At 46.5% G+C, this 19,037-nt stretch overlaps 2 protein-coding genes and 1 pseudogene across 2 annotated transcripts; 1 reads left to right on the plus strand and 2 right to left on the minus strand.

The window, feature by feature from the left end:
• Positions 1-542: 542 nt before the first annotated feature.
• Positions 543-2,125, minus strand: LOC145362463 (uncharacterized). The gene has a single exon (XM_080218477.1). The coding sequence runs from the start codon at positions 1,746-1,748 to the stop codon at positions 543-545; it is 1,206 nt and encodes a 401-aa protein (XP_080074603.1). The 5' UTR covers positions 1,749-2,125.
• Positions 2,126-5,831: 3,706 nt separating this feature from the next.
• On the plus strand, positions 5,832-16,958 carry LOC145362464 (uncharacterized; annotated as a pseudogene).
• LOC145362512 (uncharacterized) lies at positions 13,345-14,383 on the minus strand. The gene has a single exon (XM_080218532.1). It carries the CDS (start codon positions 14,311-14,313, stop codon positions 13,345-13,347), a length of 969 nt encoding a protein of 322 aa, XP_080074658.1. The 5' UTR covers positions 14,314-14,383.
• Positions 16,959-19,037: the final 2,079 nt, after the last annotated feature.

Below are 19,037 nucleotides of genomic sequence, written 5' to 3' on the forward strand. Positions count from 1 at the left end.
AGAGGAGGTTTACTAGGCTGATGCCGGAGTTGAGGGGGTTGAGCTATGAGGAGAGGCTGAATAAACTAGGCTTGTACTCGTTAGAGTTTAGAAGAATGAGGGGAGATCTCATTGAGACATATAAGATGATGAATGGGATGGATAGGATAGAGGTGGAGAGGCTCTTCCCGCTCAGAAAGGATAGTAGGACTAGGGGGCACAGCCTCAAGATAAAGGGGAGGCGGTTTAGAACGGAGTTGAGGAGGAACTTCTTCACTCAAAGGGTGGTGAATCTCTGGAATTCTCTGCCCGTTGAAGTGGTGGAGGCTGCCTCGCTAAATATTTTTAAGACGCGGGTTGATGGGTTTTTGATAAGAGAGGGGATTAAGGGTTATGGGGAGAGGGCGGGAATGTGGAACTGAGCCACGACAGATCAGCCATGATCTTATTGAATGGCGGGGCAGGCTCGAAGGGCTAGATGGCCTACTCCTGCTCCTATTTCTTATGTTCTTATGAATGTGCTCGGGGATCATCAGCTCCTCAGAGCTTCTGAAACCGGCCTCTCAGGCAGAGCATTTAAAGGGGCTCTCCTCGGAGTGAGTGGCTCTGTGTCTCAGCAGGCTGGATGAGTGAGTGAATCCCTTCCCACACACACAGCAGGCGAATGGTCTGTCCTCAGTGTGAGTGCGCTGGTGAACCCGCAGGTTGGATGATGTTTTAAATCTCTTTGAGCAGTGAGAGCAGCGGAACGGTCTCTCCTCAGTGTGAACACGCTGGTGGATCATCAGCTCCTGAGAGCTTTTGAATCCACTCCCACAGTCAGAGCATTTAAAGGGTCTCTCGTTGGTGTGAGTGAGACTGTGTGTGCGCAGGTTCGATGAATGAGTGAATCCCTTCCCACACACCGAGCAGGTGAACGGCCTTTCCCTGGTGTGAACTCGCTGGTGTGTCTGCAGGTTGGATGATGTTTTAAACCTCTTTGTGCAGTGAGGGCAGCCGAATGGTCTCTCCTCAGTCTGAATACACTGGTGGGACACCAACTCTCCAGAACTTTCGAAGCTTCCCCCACAGCCAGAGCATTTACAGGGTCTCTCCTGGGTGTGAGAGAGATTGTGTTTCAGCAAGCTGGACAACTGAGTGAATCCCCTCTCACACACAGAGCAGGTGAAGGGTCTCTCCCCGGTGTGAACTCGCTGGTGTGTCTGCAGGTTGGACGATGTTCTGAATCTCTTGGCGCAGTGAGAGCAGCCGAACGGTCTCTCCTCAGTGTGAGTGCGCTGGTGGGACACCAGCTCTCCAGAGCTTTTGAAACCACTCCCACAGTCAGAACATTGAAAGGGTCTCTCGTTGGTGTGAGTGAAATTGTGTCTGAGCAGGTGGGATGGATGAGTGAATCCCTTCCCACACACCGAGCAGGTGAACGGCCTCTCCCCGGTGTGAACTCGCTGGTGTCTCTGCAGGTTGTACAATGTTCTAAACCTCTTTGAGCAGTGAGAGCAGCTGAAGGGTCTGTCCTCAGTGTGAACGCGCCGGTGAGACATCAGATACCGAGAGCTTTTGAAACCCTTCCCACAGTCAGAGCATTTAAAGGGTCTCTCCTGGGTGTGAGTGAGATTGTGTTTCTGCAGTCCGGGTAACTGAGTGAATCCCTTCCCACACACAGAGCAGGTGAATGGCCTCTCCCCGCTGTGACTGCGTTGATGAATTTCCAGCTCAGATGGGATTTTGTATCTCTTCCCACACTCCCCACATTCCCACGGTTTCTCCATGGTGTGGGTGTGACTCTCCAGGTTAAATAATCAGTTAAATCTCACACAGAACACGGGTACAGTCTCTCCCCGCTGTGAACGCTGCGATGTATTTTCAGGCTGTGTAACTGGTTAAAGCTCTTTCCACACTCAGTGCACTGGAACACTCTCTCTCGGGTTTGTGTGTATCTCAGTGCATTTCTAGTAAGTGACGTTTACAATCTTTTGAGGCCAAACAAGCATTTCTCCTGCTCGACTCAAAGGCCGATGATATTCAGGTCCCAGGAAATTGAGTCACTCTGTCAGATTTAGCTGTGACATTGGCGATTTCTGTCTGATTTCTCCTTGTCTGATATCCTGTAAGTCAATTTAGCAAAAAAAAAATCGCAATTCAGAATACGATCGAAATTCAAATCTACATTTCTCATTTCTATGGAGCATTCATTAAAGACACAATCATGGAACATTAAACTCGCCTCACAGGGCCTCCCGTATCAGCACACAGGGAGCTGCTTTGTGAGACTGACAGCAGTACAGACAAGTCAGGGATAAGGGGGTCCTCAGAAGTGGGATTCACTGTGAAAGCTCAGGGACAGTTGATAAGATGTAGCGATTCTATGATCCTGATGAACGTTCTTTCCACTTTCATTCCCCATAAGCTGTAAATCTCCATCCCACACATTCTCCCTCCATTCTCACTCAGCTGTATCTAATATTCACCCTCCCAATTCTCCTGAAGGTGCGGATGGACAGATCCATGCTCACTGCTTCCTGTCCTGGACACACACATCATAACAAACAGGAGCTGCAGTCAGCATTCAGCCCATCGAGTCTGCTCAAACATTCATTGGGATTATTGGTTGATCTACCTCTGCATTACTTTCCCCACACTGTCCCCCATATCCATCGATATCTTCAATATCTAGAAACCTATCGATCCCTCTCTCGAACATTCTTGACGACAGAAGCTCGATAGTCCTCTGGGGTAGAGAATCCTAAACATCAGCACATCCTTGAGTGAAGAAATCCTTCCTCATCTCAGCTTTCTCTCCATTTTCCAGTCTGTTCCCAAAATTTATTGACTACCTTGTTATTCTAACTCATACTTAAATATATTCAATCCCTCCATTGGTCCCCATGGAAGAGAAATCTAGATACTAACAATTCTCTGAGGGAAGAGATTTCTGGAAATATGTAATATAGCTACAGTCCAAAATTTCACAACCAGATGTAATGAGTGTATTTTGTTACAGAGCTGTAATAATATATCTAATCTGTATCATATAACAACAGGGCAGTTGATGGCCTACTGGTATTATCGCTGGACGATTAATCCAGAAACTCAGCTAATGTTCTGGGGGACCCACGTTCGAATCCTGCTATGGCAGATGGTGGAATCTGAATTTAAAAACAAAATCTAGAATGAAGAATCTACTGATGACTATGAAACCATTGTTGGTTGGCCAGAAAAACCCATAGAACAGTACAGTCCTTTTGGCCCTCAATGTTGTGCAGAGCTATGTCCAATCCCAAGATCAAGCTATCCCACTCCGTATCATTCTGGTGTGCTCCATGTGCCTATCCAATAACCGCTTGAAAGTTCCTAAAGTGTCCGACTCCACTATCACAGCAGGCAGTCTATTCCACACCCCAACCACTCTCTGAGTAAAGAACCTACCTCGGACATCCCTCCTATATCTCCCACCATCAACGTTATAGTTATGCCCCCTTGTAACAGCTACATCCACCCAAGGAAATAGTCTCTGCACATCCACTCTATCAATCCCTCTCATCATCTTATAAACCTCGATTAAGTCGCCTCTCATCCTCCTCCACTCCGAACAGTAAAGCCCCAGCTCCCTCAACCTTTCCTCATAAGGCCTACCCTCCAAACCAGGCAGCTTCCTGGTAAATCTCCTCTGCACTCTCTCCAATGCTTCCACATCCTTCTTATAGTGAGGCGACCATCTGGTTCATTAATGTACTTTAGAGAAGGGAATCTACTGTCCTTACCCAGTCTGGCCTGTATGTGACACCAGAGCCACAGCAATGTACTTGACTCTCAAGCATCCTCTGAAATGGCCTGGCGACCCATTCAGTTCGAGGGCAATTAGGGATGGGCAATAAATGCTGGCCCAGCCTACAACAAAGATGAATTTTTTAAAAAATCAGACACATCTCTGTTCTATATTAGTTTACTGTCCCCTTTAATATATTTCATAAATTAGATGGACACATGAAGGACATAAACTTGCAGGGGAAAGGGAATACAACTGACTGGATTGTCTACAAAGAGTTGGCATGGATTCAAGATACTGAATGAACTCCTTCTGTGCTGTAATGATTCGATGAGTGAAAATATGTAACATAGCTTCAGTGCTACATTACAAAATGAGAAATAATAATAAATGCACTTTGTGACAGAACCATAACTAATATACCAAATCTACAATATAACAACACTAGGCATATCTCTGTCCTATATTACTTTATTGTTCTTTTAAATTTCAGCCATTTCCTGGGGAAAACCAGTCCTTTAATTGTGAATATTAGGAAAGGGATCTTTTAGCCAGATGAATAAATGTGTCAGGCTGAGGGAGTAAAGGATATCAATGTCTATAAGAGAGAGAGAGACCTGGGCCAACATTTCCAGAATCTGCTCCCTCCCTGGATTCACTTCCTTACCCTTCAGTTGCTGCAGGTCCCCAATTTCCCCCAGAATGAGAAATGGAAAGGGGGGAGAAAAGAAAGTGTTTTACTCACAGATGTTGGAGACAGGATGAAGTTTGAGTCAGTCTGAAGCTCATTCAGAGAGAGAACAGCAGCACCTTTCCTGGGCAGGAATGAGCAGGAAAACAAATTCATTACCATTTCCGCATTCAGACAATGGGGAGGCTCTGATTGGCAGGCGGACCAGTGTCCTTCCGGTCCTCCCACTCTTCCCATTGGTGAAAACCTCAGCATGTCTGTCAGCGGGTGGGGTTTCCCATACACATGCGCATCTTCCCCCTCTCCCTAGGACATGCGCAGTCCCGAGGAGGGGGAGAGCACCGAGTGGCTTCTCGCTCTGGGCGGAGCCGCCAGCCACTTGTCTGGAAACCTTGGCTCGAGGAGGGGGAGGGGAACAATGGGTGGGGGCGGGGCTCCCGGGAGGGGGAGGGGAACAATGGGTGGGGGCGGGGCTCCCGGGAGGGGGAGGGGAACAATGGGTGGGGGCGGGGCTCCCGGGAGGGGGAGGGGAACAACGGGTGGGGGCGGGGCACCCGGGAGGTGGAGGGGAACAACGGGTGGGGGCGGGGCACCTGGGAGGGGAACAATGAGTGGGGGCGGGGCGCCCGGGAGGGGGAGTGGATCAGTGGGCGGGGGCGGGTGTCCCGGGTAGGAGACGGGAACAATGGGTGGGGGCGGGGCTCCGCGCGCCCGGGCCTGCGCACTGGAACCCGGAGACGTCACCGCGGAGCAGAGTGATTCCTATTGGCTGATTCAGTCAGGGTTCCATTGTGACCTCACAATGCGGAAGTTGGTCAATGAGCTTCAGAGTGAAACTTCCTCCTCTGGGCAACATCTGGGAGGAAATCAATGTCTCCCCCTTTCCATTTCTCATTCTGGGGGAAATTGGGGACCTGCAGCAACTGAAGGGTAAGGGAGTGAATCCAGTCTGTACATTCCACACATTTTTAATCCAGTCAGACAAACATGGATCTGTCTGCAGCCTGCATGGAGATTTTCAGCTCTCTGTGTGTCCAGGACAGGAAGCAGTGAGCATGGATCTGTCACTCAGACTCAATCAGCAACTTCAGGAGAATTGGGAGGGTGAATATTAGATACAGCAGAGTGAGAATGGAGGGAGAGCGTATGGGATAGAGATTCACAGATTTTAGGGAATGAGAAAGGAAAGAATGTTCCATAGAAACTGGAATTGTCTGTTCTGAATTTCTATCCTGTACTAACACCGATGACTTGTGTCAATTTGTTTTACAGGATATTGAAAGAGGAATCACAGGCTGAAATCACAAACATCGCATCTAGTTCTGGCAGAAGCATATTCTGTGGGACCTGAATATCATCAGCCATTGAATCTGGAAGGAGAAATTGTTGCCCGGTTTGTCGATTTGAAAAGATTTCAAACATCAGTGTGACTGGAAAAGCAACAACACACTGCCAAATTCAAGTGAGAGTGTTCCCGTGCACTGACTGAAGAGCTTTAACCAGTTACACAGCCTGAATAAATATCACACCATTCACAGCAGGGCGAGACTGTACAAGTGTTCTGTGTGTGGGTGAGGCTTCACCTGATTGTCCACACAAGAGAGAGGCAGGGATACCTGCACCATGGAGAAACCATGGAAATGTGCGGACTGTGGGAAGAGATACAGATTCCCATCTCTGCTGGATGCTCATCGGCGCAGCCACACTGGGGAGAGGCCATTCATCTGCTCTCAGTGTGGGGAGGGATTCATTCGTTTTTCCCACCTGCGGACACACCAGCGAGTTCACACTGGGGAGAAACCATTCACCTGCTCTCAGTGTGGGAAGGGATTCACTTGGTCATCCAGCCTGCAGAGACACCAGCGCGTTCACACAGGGGAGAGGCCATTCACCTGCTCTCAGTGTGGGAAGGGATTCAACCAGTTATCCAATCTGCGGACACATCAGCGCGTTCACACTGGGGAGAGACCATTCACCTGCTCTCAGTGTGGGAAGAGATTCACTCGGTTATCCGACCTGCAGATACACCAGCGAGTTCACACTGGGGAGAGGCCATTCATCTGCTCTGAGTGTGGAAAGGGATTTGCTGTGTCCTCTGCCTTCCAGAAACACCAGCGAATTCACACTGGGGAGAGGCCATTCACCTGCTCTCAGTGTGGGAAGGGATTCACTCAGCGATCCTACCTGCGGACACACCAGCGAGTTCACACTGGGGAGAAGCCGTTTACTTGCTCTCAGTGTGGGAAGGGTTTCAGTCAGTTATCCAACCTGCAGAGACACCAGCGAGTTCACATGGGGAGAGGCCGTTCACCTGCTGTCAGTGTGGGAAGGAATTCACTCAGTTATCCCACCTGCTGAGACATCAGTGAGGTTACACTGGGGAGAAACCTGCTCAGTGTATAAAAAGGGTTCAGTATTTCATCACAGCTGCTGAGGCACCAACAAGATCACAGAGATTGGATTCTGCTGTTATTGTTTCTGCTCTCAGTTACATCCAGGACTGCATTTTGTTCATTCTCACAGTTAGTCAATGGGGAGGGTCAGAGGGTTTCTTTCTGCTCCCTGTCCAAATGTAACGCTATCCTTTATTACGAGAGAAATTGAACATAGATGTTCAGCTTTGGTTCTACAGGGCATTGCTGAGGCTGCATCTCGAATACTGGCTGCAGTTTTGCTAAGAAATGATACAAATGCATTGAAAGTGGTTCAGAGAAGGTTTAATAGATTGTTTCCCAATTCTTAACCCTCTCAGGATAAATTTTGTCCAATTTTTCCATGTATTCACCTCTGACAAAGAATCACCCTGACTCAAAATGCTGTCTCTATTCCCGCTCTATAGATGCTGTCAGACTTGCTGAGATTATCCAGCATTTTCTGTTTCAGTTTCAGGTTCCAGCAAAGAACAAAGAACAACACAGCCTGGGAAACAGGCCCTTCGGTCCATCGAGCCCACGCCGCCCATTTCTACATCGTGAGTTCCCTCTTCCACCCATGACCCTTGTCTGCGCTTATGGCACTCCAGATTGGAAACCAGATTGAGGGAAGACTAATTTAGGGATTTGTTACACCAATCAGCCTAAGAGCACATCTTTGGGGTGTGGGAGGAAACTGGAGCGCCCGGAGAAAACCCACGCAAGCACGGGGAGAATGTGCAAACTCCCACAGACACCGGCCCAAATCCATGTAACTGGACAGCAAACAGTGATAGTCACTGAGCTGTCGTGTTGCCCGTCAGTTGGTCCAGTTTAAGCGTACACTAACGACGTGAAGCACTAGGCAACTCTCAAAGCAACATCCAAGAGCAGCCCTCGCACGACCCACCGTGTGTATGCACCTTGGTGGACAACAAGGCAGACCGAATCACGCAAGTACAGGGAGAATGTGCAAACTCCCACAGACACTGGCCCAAATCCATGTATCTGCACAGCAAACAGTGATAGTCACTGAGCTGTCGTGTTGCCCAGCATCTGGTCCAGTTTAAGTACACACTAATGACGTGAAGTACTAGGCTACTCTCGAAACAACCAAGAGCAGCCCTCGTACAACCCACCGCGTGTATGCCCCTTGTTGGACAACACCTGTGGATTAAAAGAGAAAAACATCAATACCATGCACATCCTTATACAAACATTCAAGGGAATCCCCAGAAGCTCAAAAGTAAAACAAGTGAGCCGGAAAATATATTGGAAGGTCCATAGGAATTAGTTGATTCCCAGGGATGTCCCAAGGCTCCTGAACCTTATTTAAAACAGTGTCCTATATCCCTCCATCTCCATCCTGCTCATGTGCCTGTCTAAGTAACTCTTAAACAAATCCAGTGTGCTTGAGTCCACCACCTTGCTTGGCAGAGTATTCCATACCCCCACAATCCTCTGTGTGAAAAACCTCCCTCTAATATCCGAATTATACCTCGCCCCTCTCACCCTAAGCAGCAGCAGAATTTTGCCTTTATACCAATTTTTGTTGGATAAGGGAATGTAAAGTATCGGCTGGAGAATGACAGTGTGGAATGCAACACAAACAGATCAGCCATGATCTCAGTAAATGGTGGGAGCGGACTCAAAGGGCCAACTTCTGCTCCAATGTCAAATGTTGGTCACAATTGTGAAACAAGACTGGAAGATTCACCTTGCTTGTGTTAAAACCATCACTGTGAAATTCAGTTCTAGGACTAAAGTTTGCCAGACTGGAGAAGGAAAACAGTGGAAATACACTCTTGGGGAGTCACCTTGCCAGAATCATTCCTGGAGAATTAACATCAACATTCCAGAGTAAAACAGAACCATTGAGTGGGATATTTGAGTGCGTCAAGAGTAAAAGGGCAAAGTTTAATTTTACAGCTTGTGTTTCTACAAGAAGTGTTTATTCATTGTTGCTTCCAGTTTTGTCAGAGTAAAATTCATGAAACTTGAAGTTTTGTCTTGTGATTCTTTACTCAATGGGTTTAAATTCATTTCTTTAAATTATTGATCATTTCAGAGATCCTAATAATTCATCTAAAGCCCCGAGTTTTGACTTCCCGTCTGAGCCTGGGGCACCTTTCTGTCTCTCCGTTACTTGTTTCAATGACAGCCAGGCAATGGAGCTGAGGGCTGAATTTAGCCGAGAATAATGAGGTCTGTGCCCCAGTTGGAAAACTGCCCTGGGCGTCGCAGTAATAGAGAGACAGGAAGGTGCTGGAGAACTCAGTGGGAAATGGGCCTCCAGCCAATTATTGTATTGGTCTCTCTCTTCATTTTGAATAATAGCAAAATACTAATTCTGTTTCTCCCTCCACAGTGAAACCTGCTGCAATTTTCCAATTCTTTCTGCATTTATTTTAGATCTAGCTGCAGGGGTAGGAGAAACACTGTTTACTATCCAGGATAAATGTCCTTCATCAGCTTTTGTGGATCATTTCAGTGGGAAACGTGCTCTCCCAGGCTCAAAAAGCATCAACCCACTGAAAGCAAAGGCACATAACAGGCCAGTCCAACAGAAAGAAACCCTCCAACCCTCCGTTAGTGGGGTTTACGAGGTGGCCAGGCATCGCCAAAACTTCAGCGAATATAAAGACTCACGAAAGCCATTTTCCCAATTTAAAGACATATCTTTTATTTCACCAGCTCAGTGCAGGAAGAGATTATCGAAGAGTCCGAGGTCTCTCCAGAGGGAAAGCAGACTGACATCTCCAATAAACTTCGACCAATACAGTTTAGGATAAATCAATTATACATTTTTCTTATCAAATTCTCCCACCTATCATTAGCTTTGAATCAATCTTCAATATACTTAAATCATAATAATATCTGTCATGTACTTTAGACAATTGCATTATACCCTCTTACAGGATGGTTATTCATTGAACCTGGATGTTTCCTTCCCCCTGTATCAGTGACTCCACTTCCTCCACTGCTTAGCAACCTCAGATGTTCAGGTCAAAGTTCATTTCTCCACCGTTTTCTTCCACGTCACTGCTCCCATCAGACTAATGTACATTCTCGTGTCTTATCTAGATAGAGAATAACTCTGTCCGTAAGCAGCACTGAGAACCTTACTGCTCGCAATTCCCGAAGAACATTCCGAGGTTTCAGCCCTGGGAAATTTCCCAGGGCTGAAATGGTCGCTATGAGAGGACACAGGTTTAAGGTGCTGGGGAGCAGGTACAGAGGAGATGTTAGGGGTAAGTTTTTCACTCAGAGGGTGGTGAGTGAGTGGAATCGGCTGCTGTCGGTAGTGGTAGAGGCGAACTCGCTGGGGTCTTTTAAAAGACTTCTGGATGAGTACATGGGATCTAATGGGATTGGGAGTTACAGATAGTTCTATGGCTTGGTAGGTATAGATGTGATTGGCGCAACTTGTGGGCTGAAGGGCCTGTTTGTGGTGTAGTGTTCTATGTTCTGGGGATCTTCCGTAAATGTCTGTATAAGTTGTGTATGTTTATTGATGTCTTTTTTTAACATCCACAGGTGATTCGGTCCGCCTTGTTGTCCAACAAGGGGCATACACGCGGTGGGTCGTACGAGGGCTGCTCTTGGATGTTGCTTCGAGAGTTGCCTAGTGCTTCATGTCATTAGTGTACGCTTAAACTGACGGGCAACACGACAGCTCAGCGACTATCACTGTTTGCTGTGCAGACACATGGATTTGGGCCTGTGTCTGTGGGAGTTTGCACATTCTCCCCGTGATTGCGTGGGTTTTCTCCGGGTGCTCCGGTTTCCTCCCACACCCCAAAGGTGTGCTATTAGGCTGACTGGTGTAACAAATTGTCCCTAAATTAGTCTTCCCTCAATCTTCCCCAACAGGCGTAGACAAGGGTCATGAGTAGAGGAGGGAACTCAGAATGTTAAAGTGGCAGCGTGGGCTTGTTAGGCCGAAGGGCCTGTTTCCTGTGCTGTGTTGTTCTTTGTTCTTTGAAATTCTAAGTGAAATTAAGCTTTTATTGGATCCACAGTCATTGTATATTTCGTATTGTTCGCTTGAGATGATTCTCTAGCGGTTTGGGGCAACGTTATGGAGCATGAATATTTGGGCGACATGGTGTCACTGTGGTGAGCACTGCTGCCTCACAGTGCCAGGGACCCAGGTTCAATTCCTGGCTTGGGTCACTGTGTAGAGTCTGCACATTCTCCCTGCGTCTACGTGGAATTCATCCAGTTTCCTCCCACTGTCCGAAAGATGTGCTGGTTAGGCGCATTGGTCATGCTAAATTCTCCCTCGGTGTAACCGAACAGGGGCAGGAGTGTGTCGTCCGGGGGGATTTTCATTAACTTCGTTGCAGTGTTAATACTTTGACACTAATAAATACACTTTATTAATCCGGTCTATAAATTACAGAAAAAAAGCCAAATGATTAGCAATAAATTATTTATAAAATGTCCAGGTTTTGAAGTTTAGGGAGTCAGTGAACTGAATACTGCAAAGATTTTGGAAGAAGCAAAAAAATGCCTGAAAATTTGCGAAGAAACTATTGACTTTAAAGGACAATGATCATGAAGTAAATAGAAAAAAAACAAGTTTAAAAAATAGACTGGGTCTGTACTCGTTGGAGTTTAGAAGGATGAGGGGGGATCTTATAGAGATGCATGAGATAATGAAGGGGATGGATACGGTAGAGGTAGAGATTCTTCCCGCTCAGAAAGGATAGCAGGACTAGGGGGCACAGCCTCAAGATAAGGGGGGTGTAGTTTAGAACGGAGTTGAGGAGGAACTTCTTCATTCAAAGGGTGGTAAATCTCTGGAATTCTCTGCCTGTTGAAGTGTGGAGGCTACCTTGCTAAATATATTTAAGTCACGGGTAGATAGGTTTCTGATAGACAAGGGAATTAAGGGTTATGGGGAGAAAGCGGGAAAGTGGAACTGATCCACTTCAGATCAGCCATGATCTTATTGAATGGCGGGGCAGGCTCGAAGGGCTAGATGGCCTACTCCTGCTCCTATTTCTTATGTTCTTAAAAATGTTATGTTTGTACAACTTTGAAGTCTGCGTATGTTTCAGTTTGTGGACGAGTCTTTGGAATGCTTTGGGTGAAGATTTGTGTAAATACAGTTCTAAAACAATGTATAAGCTTCAAATGTTAGTTTATATGAAGTCATGGAATAAAATATTATCTCTGAGTTTAATAGAGATACTATTTGAATAACCAGAACAAAATAATGAGAAAATGATGAAGTATTTGATCTGTATTTGTGAAAAGGGGTTGAGATTTATAAGTTTGTACTTTTTCTGAGTCCTTTTTGATCAGGTATTTATTTTGTTTATGTGCAGCGTAATATAGTATCTTAGGGCAGCACGGTGGCACAGTAGTTAGCACTGCTGCCTCATGGCACCAGGGACCCGTGGTCCATTCCCGGCTTGGGTCACTGTCTGTGTCTGCACGTTCTCCCTGTGTCTGCACAGATTTCCTCTGGGTGCTGCGGTTTCCTCCCATAGTCCAAAAGACGTGCTGGTGGGGCACCCTGGCCATGCTAAATTCTCCCTCAGTGTCCCCAGACTGGCGTTGGGTTGTGGCGACTAGGGGATTTTCACAGTAACTTCATTGCAGAGTTAATGTAAGCTAGTTTGTGGCACTAATAAATAAATATACTATATATAAATAAATCACTTGTGTAACTTAGGTAAGGGGCCATTAACTACTCCCACAAGAGACCTCATATCTTTTCTATTTCTTATCTCGACCCAAATCCATTCCTCATCCTGATCTTTCAGGCTAAGATGGTCTCTCTGTATTGAACTAATGCCATTGTTAATTAATGGGAGAGATCCTGTCACTTTCCTGCTATTCCGTTATGTCAAATACCCTTCAATATTTAGATCCCAGCCTCGGTCACCTTTCAACCAAATCTCTCCAATATCTATCAGGACAGACATTTATCTCTATCCACATGGACAATTCATCCTTTTTGTTATAAATGCAGAGTACATTTTCAGAGATTTAATTATCTAATAGGGAGTTCAGTGAGAAACCTCTTGGCCCAGCGAGTGGTGAGAATGTGGAACTCGCTACCACAGCGAGTGGTTGAGGTGAATAGTAATGACTACATTGAAACAGGCAGGTAGATACACATGAGGGAGAAAGGAATAGAAGGATATGCTGATGGGGGGAGATGAAGAGGGGTGGGTGGAGGCTCATATATACTGACACAGACCAACTGAGCTGACTGGACTGGCCCTGTGCTTGTAGACTCAACAGAACAGAGAGAAATGTATTTATTTTAGATCTACCTGTAGTGGTAGGGAAAACACTGTTTACAATCGAGGCTAAAATAAACATCCTTCACCAGTTTTTGTGGATCATTTCAGTGGAGATGTGCTCTCCCAGGCTCAAAGAGCATCAGCCCACTGGAAACAAAGTCCTGAGACCTGCCAGTCCAGCAGAAAGAAACCCTCCAACCCTCCCACTTCACCCACTGTCAGAATGAACGTGGTTCAGTCCTGGGTGTGATTAACAGCAGAATCCAATGCTTGTAATCGCTTATGAACTCGCTGGTGTCTCAGCAGGTGGGATGACCGTGTGAATCCCTTTCCACATTCAGTGCAGGTGAACGGCCTCTCCCCAGTGTGAAGTCGCTGGTGTGTCAGCAGGTTGGAGAATCGACTGAATCCCTTCTGACACACAATGCAGTTAAATGGCCTCTCCCCAGTGTGAACTCGCTGGTGTGAAATCAGGTTGGATGAGTCACTGAATCCCTTGCCGCACACAGAGCAGGTGAATGGTCTCTCCCCGGTGTGAACTCGCTGGTGTGTCTGCAGGCTGGATGCCTGACTAAATCCCTTCCCGCACAGAAAGCAGGTGAATGGCCTCTCCCCAGTGTGAGTTCGCTGGTGTGAAAACAGATTGGATGAATCACTGAATCCTTTACCACACTCAAAGCAGGTGAAGGAAGCCTCCCCAGTGTGAAGTTGCTGGTGTCTCAGCAGGTTGGCAGAGTTACTGAATCCCTTCCCACACACAGAGCAGGGGAATGGTCTTTCGCCGGTGTGAACTCGCTGGTGTGAATACAGGTTGGATGACTGAGCAAATCCCTTACCACACATGGAGCAGATGAATGGCCTCTCCCCAGTGTGAACTCTCTGGTGTGTCTGCAGGGTGGATGAATCGCTGAATCCCTTCTCACACACGGGACAAGTGAATGGCTTCTCTCCATTGTGAACTCGCTGGTGTATCAGCAAGTGTGATGACTGAGTGAATCCCTTCCCACAATCAGAGCAGGTGAATGGCCTCTCCCCTGTGTGAACTCGCTGGTGTGTCAGCAAGATTGATAACCGAGTGAACCCTTTCCCACAACCGGAGCAGGTGAATGGCCTCTCCCCAGTGTGAATGCGTCGATGAATTTCCAGCACCGATGGGGAACGGAATGACTTTTCACAGTCACCACATTGCCATGGTTTTTCCATGATCTGAGTGTCTTTCTGTCTCTCCTGCAGTTTTCACAAAATGTGCACTGGAACACTGCCACTCCGGTTGCGTGTGCCTCAATGCTTTACTGTTCACACCAAATTGTTCACCCAATTCAAAAAGATAAACGTTTCTGGTTCCAGATTCAAAACTGATGACATTCAGTTCCCATGAATCGAGTGACTGTTCGATCTTGAGATTTCTATCGGCAAATCGTCTCCTTCTAATATCCTGTAAAAAGAATTTACAAAAGTCATCACTGTCAGAACAAGATGGAAATTCAGAACAGACATTTCTAGTCCCTGTGGAACACTACAAAGGATGCCAATGTCTTTAAGAGAGAGAGAGAAACCTGGGCCAACCTCTCCAGTGTCTGCACCCTCCCTGGATTCACTCCCTTACCCTTCAGTTGCTGCAGGTCCCCAATTTCCCCCAGAATGAGAATAGAAATGGAAAGGGGGAGACATTGACTTCCTCCCAGATGTTGCCCAGAGGAGGGAGTCTGAACCTGAAATCTGAATCAATCCAACTTCCGCATTGTGACATCGACAATGGAGCCTGTCTGAATCACCCAATAAGAATCAGCCTCTTCTGTGATGACGTCACAGAGTTTCAGTGCGCAAGCGCGCAGACCCGGGAGCCCCGCCCCCACCCCTGGGAGCTAAGGTTTCCAGACAAGCGGCTGGCGGCTCCGGCCAGCGCGAGAAGCCGCTCAGTGATCTCCCCCTCCCCCCCCCGGCCCGGGACAGCGCATGTCCAAGGGAGAGGGGAGGCTGCTCATGCGCGGGTTAGCCCGCCTCCTGACCCTCGTGCTGGGGTGTTGACCAATGGGAGAAGTTGGAGGACCGGAAGGACTCTGGTCCTCCATCCAATCAGGTCTTTGTGACACTCAGATTGAGGTCCACAACAGACTGAAACCTCCTCCTGTCGCCTTCATTTGTGAGGAAAACACTTTCTTTTCTCCCTCTTTCCATTTCTATTCTCATTCTGAGGGAAACTGGGGACTTGCAGCAACTGAAGGGAAAGGAAGTGAATCCAGGGAGGCTGCAGACTCTGGAAAGGTTGGCCCAGGACTCTCTCTATCAGAGACATTGACATTCTTTCACTCCCTCAGTTTGACACATTTATTTGTCTGGGTAAAAGGATGATCTCTTTCCTAATGTTCACAATTAAAGAGATAGTTTCTCCAGGAGTTGGCTGACTTTTAAGGGGACAGTAAATTAAGATAGGCCAGAGATGTCTAGTCTTGTAATATGGTACTGATTAGATCTGTATTTGTAATAAAATACAGTAGTTACTTCTAATCTTGTATTATTCTGCTGCAGCTACAATATGCATTTCCAGCAGAGTCATTATGGCACAAAGTGTCCATTCAGTAACTTGGGCTCATGCTAACACTCTGTAGGACAATCTAGTCACTCCCATATCTTCTCTACATCCCCATTCCCCCTACACGTTTATTTCCTTGAAGAGCCCCTTCAATTTAATTCTGAAATTATTCTCCTCTTCTACTTCAAACAAGCTAGTCGGCAGAGAGTTTCAGGTCAGCAACACTTTTGAAATAAAATACTCCCTAACAGTTCTGTGTATCTCTAATCATGTGATAGAGTACTGTATAATTATAGATCATGGTGTTATTGGGTGTGTATTGAATACAGCAGAATGTGATTAGAGAGTATGTGGTCCAGATATTTACAGCCTTCAATAAATGAGAGAAGAATGAATGTTCCTTAGCAATTAAAATTCTGTTCTGAATTTCTACCCTGTACTGTATCTGATAACGTTTGTAAATTCTTTTACAATATATTAGGAGAGGCAATATCGCAGACAGAACACTCAAAGTAGACAGCACATCAGGATCTGACAGAGTCATTCCATTCATCAGGAGCTGAATATCATCAACCTTCAGTTTTTGTCTGCTGTGAGAGATTTTAATATCAGTGTGACTGGAATAGTACGGAGAAAGACACCTGACTGAGAGTGTACAGTGCGGTGACTGTGAAAGACATTTTAATCAGTTACGTTGGCTGAAGAAACATCACATCATTCACAGCAGGGAGAGACTGCACATGGGTGTATGTGTGAACGAGGCTTCAACTGATTGTCAGACTTGGAGAGACACAAGGACATCGACACCATGGAAAAACCATGGAAATGTGGAGATTGTGGGAAATGTTTTCGTTGCCCGTCTCACCTGGAAATTCATCAACGTTGTCACACAGGGGAAAAGCCATTCATCTGCCCTGTTTGTGGGAAGGGATTCCGTAACCCATCCATCTTACAGACACACCAGCGAATTCACACTGGAGAGAGACCATTTGTCTGTCCTAATTGTGAGAAGGGATTCACCCAGTTATCCCACCTACAGTCACACCAGCGAATTCACACTGGGGAGCGACCATTCACTTGCTCAGTGTGTGGGAAGGGATTCAGTAATTCATCCATCCTGCGGACGCACATACGAGTCCACACTGGGGAGAAGCCATTCTCCTGTTCTGAATGTGAGAAGCGATTCAGTGATTCATCTGACCTGAGGAGACACCAGCGAGTTCACACTGGGGAGAGGCCATTCACCTGCTCTGATTGTGGGAAGGGATTCACTCAGTTATCGAACATGCGGACACACCAGCAAGTTCACAAGTGATTACAAGTGTTGGATTCTGCTGTTAATCACACCCAGGACAGAACCATGTTCATTCTGACAGTTGGTGAAGTGGGAGGGTCAGAGGGTTTTTCTCCTGTTGGATTGGCATCAGCGAGTTCACAAGTGATTACAAGTGTTGGATTCTGACTGATGCTGTTCTGTCGGTAGTAATGTTCATCAGTTCGCATGTGCGGCTGATATCTTTGTAAGGGGCAATGTGCAGCAGCGCGCAGGTGCAGACACCGTGTTTGTTGGGATCTGAACCACTGCAGTCCATATGGTGTAGGTACATCCATGCTGCTGGTAGGGAGGGAATTCCAAGATTTTGACCTTGTGACTGCGAAGGAATGCGATATATTTCCAAGTCAGGATGGTGAGTGGTTTGGAGTGGAGCTTGCAGTTGGTGGTGTTCCCATGTCTCTGCTGCCCTTGTCCTTTTAGATGGAAGTGGTTGTGGGTTGGAAGGTGCTAAGATGAATTTCTGGAGTGCATCTTGTAGATAGTACACAATGCTGCTCCTGAGTTCCCCATTGTTCAGAATGGAGACAACCTATCCATCAAACTACATCATCCATCCCTCTGAGTCCCAATGTCTTATTGATCAGACAGAGCAGTGACAGCGCAGGAATGAAAAGGAAGCAAATACTGTTCTCCAAAACCTATTCCCTCATGACAACGTCCGAGTCTCACAGAATTCCTACAGAGCAGAAGGAGGCAACTTTCATAGTTGCTCTTTCCTAGTGCCAGCCCCACAAATTACCTGATTCATTCAGCTCAATTTTAAAACCTGCCTTTGTGTTTTTTTGGTTCTGTCTCACTCATTTTCTTTCTGTTTTAAATCAATTTGATAGGGCCTTAAAAGGGGAAGTTTTGTATTTGGGGAACAGGAAACGAAACATCACACCAGGGTCTGATAAGTTCACCCAAGTTATTGGAACTGAATATCATTGAGTCTTGAACATGGAAGGAAAAAGCACCATTCAGAGTGGGGAGAAACCATACACCTGTTCTGTGTGTAGATGAGGCTTCAATCGATCATCAGGCTTGTGGCAACATAAACGTGTTCACACGAAGACACCATGGAAATGCAGGGATTGTGAGGAGTCATTTTGTTGCCCGTCTCAGCTAGAAACTCATCAACACAGTCACACTGGGGAGAAACCTTTCACTTGTTCTAAGTGTGGGAAGGGATTCAGTGATTTATCCAGCCTGCGGAGACACTGGGGAGAGGCCATTCAGTTATAATGTGTGTGGGAAAGGATTCAATGATTCATCCAACCTGTTGAAGCACCAGCGAGTCCACACTTTGGAAAACCGTTCACCTGCCCCAAGCGTGGGAAAGGATTCACTGATTCATCCAAGATGTTGAGACACCAGCGAGTTTACGACAAGAGACCATTTAAATGCTTAAGTGCTTTAAAGGTTTTGAGAATCTGATGTCCCATCAATGTGTTCGCACTGAGGAGAGACTTTTCCAATATCTGGACTGTGGTACATGCTATAAAAGACGTTGAGATCTGATGTTCCATCAGCGAATTCACATTGATGAGAGACCGTTCAGGTGCTCCAGCTCTGGGACTGGGTTCAGGCGATCATCCGAACTCACTGTACACCAGCAAATTCAAACCAAGAAAAGACTGTGGAATGTAGAAAGGGATTCACTCCGTCATTCCACCTGCTGAGACACCAGCAACTTTGTGAGTAACTTCAGTCAATGAATTCATTGGAGTCTTTTTCTGTTCTTTTTCAAACCCCAGCCCAGTTACAGGGGCTAATATTTTTTGCTTAAGAAAATAGTTTGTGTAAAATACACTGTGCTGAATCTTTTTTAATAGCTGTTACAGTTTGTTCCTTTTGAAATTCTCTCCCCTGTCTCATCCATGCTCACCAACAACAAGTGTGAGAGGCTCATGGAACTTTTTGGCACTAACATGGAGACAATCTGGTCAGCTGCCTCTGCTGCTTCCCTTCCTTCCACAAGCCCACCGGGCCAAACTATCCTTAACTAAGTCTGGAACTCACATTTTTCTCCAGTTTCCCTCCCATCTGTCTCTTATGCCCTGTCAGAACTCAGCTTGT

This window comes from Carcharhinus amblyrhynchos, unplaced genomic scaffold (assembly GCF_965287045.1).
Source record: "Carcharhinus amblyrhynchos unplaced genomic scaffold, sCarAmb.v2.hapA scaffold_38, whole genome shotgun sequence".
NCBI lineage: Eukaryota > Metazoa > Chordata > Chondrichthyes > Carcharhiniformes > Carcharhinidae > Carcharhinus > Carcharhinus amblyrhynchos.

Bases quoted from the DNA above. Each gene is read 5' to 3' on its own strand.
- LOC145362512 (XM_080218532.1), bottom strand. From the start codon at position 14,313: ATGGAAAAACCATGGCAATGTGGTGACTGTGAAAAGTCATTCCGTTCC.
- LOC145362463 (XM_080218477.1), bottom strand. From the start codon at position 1,748: ATGGAGAAACCGTGGGAATGTGGGGAGTGTGGGAAGAGATACAAAATC.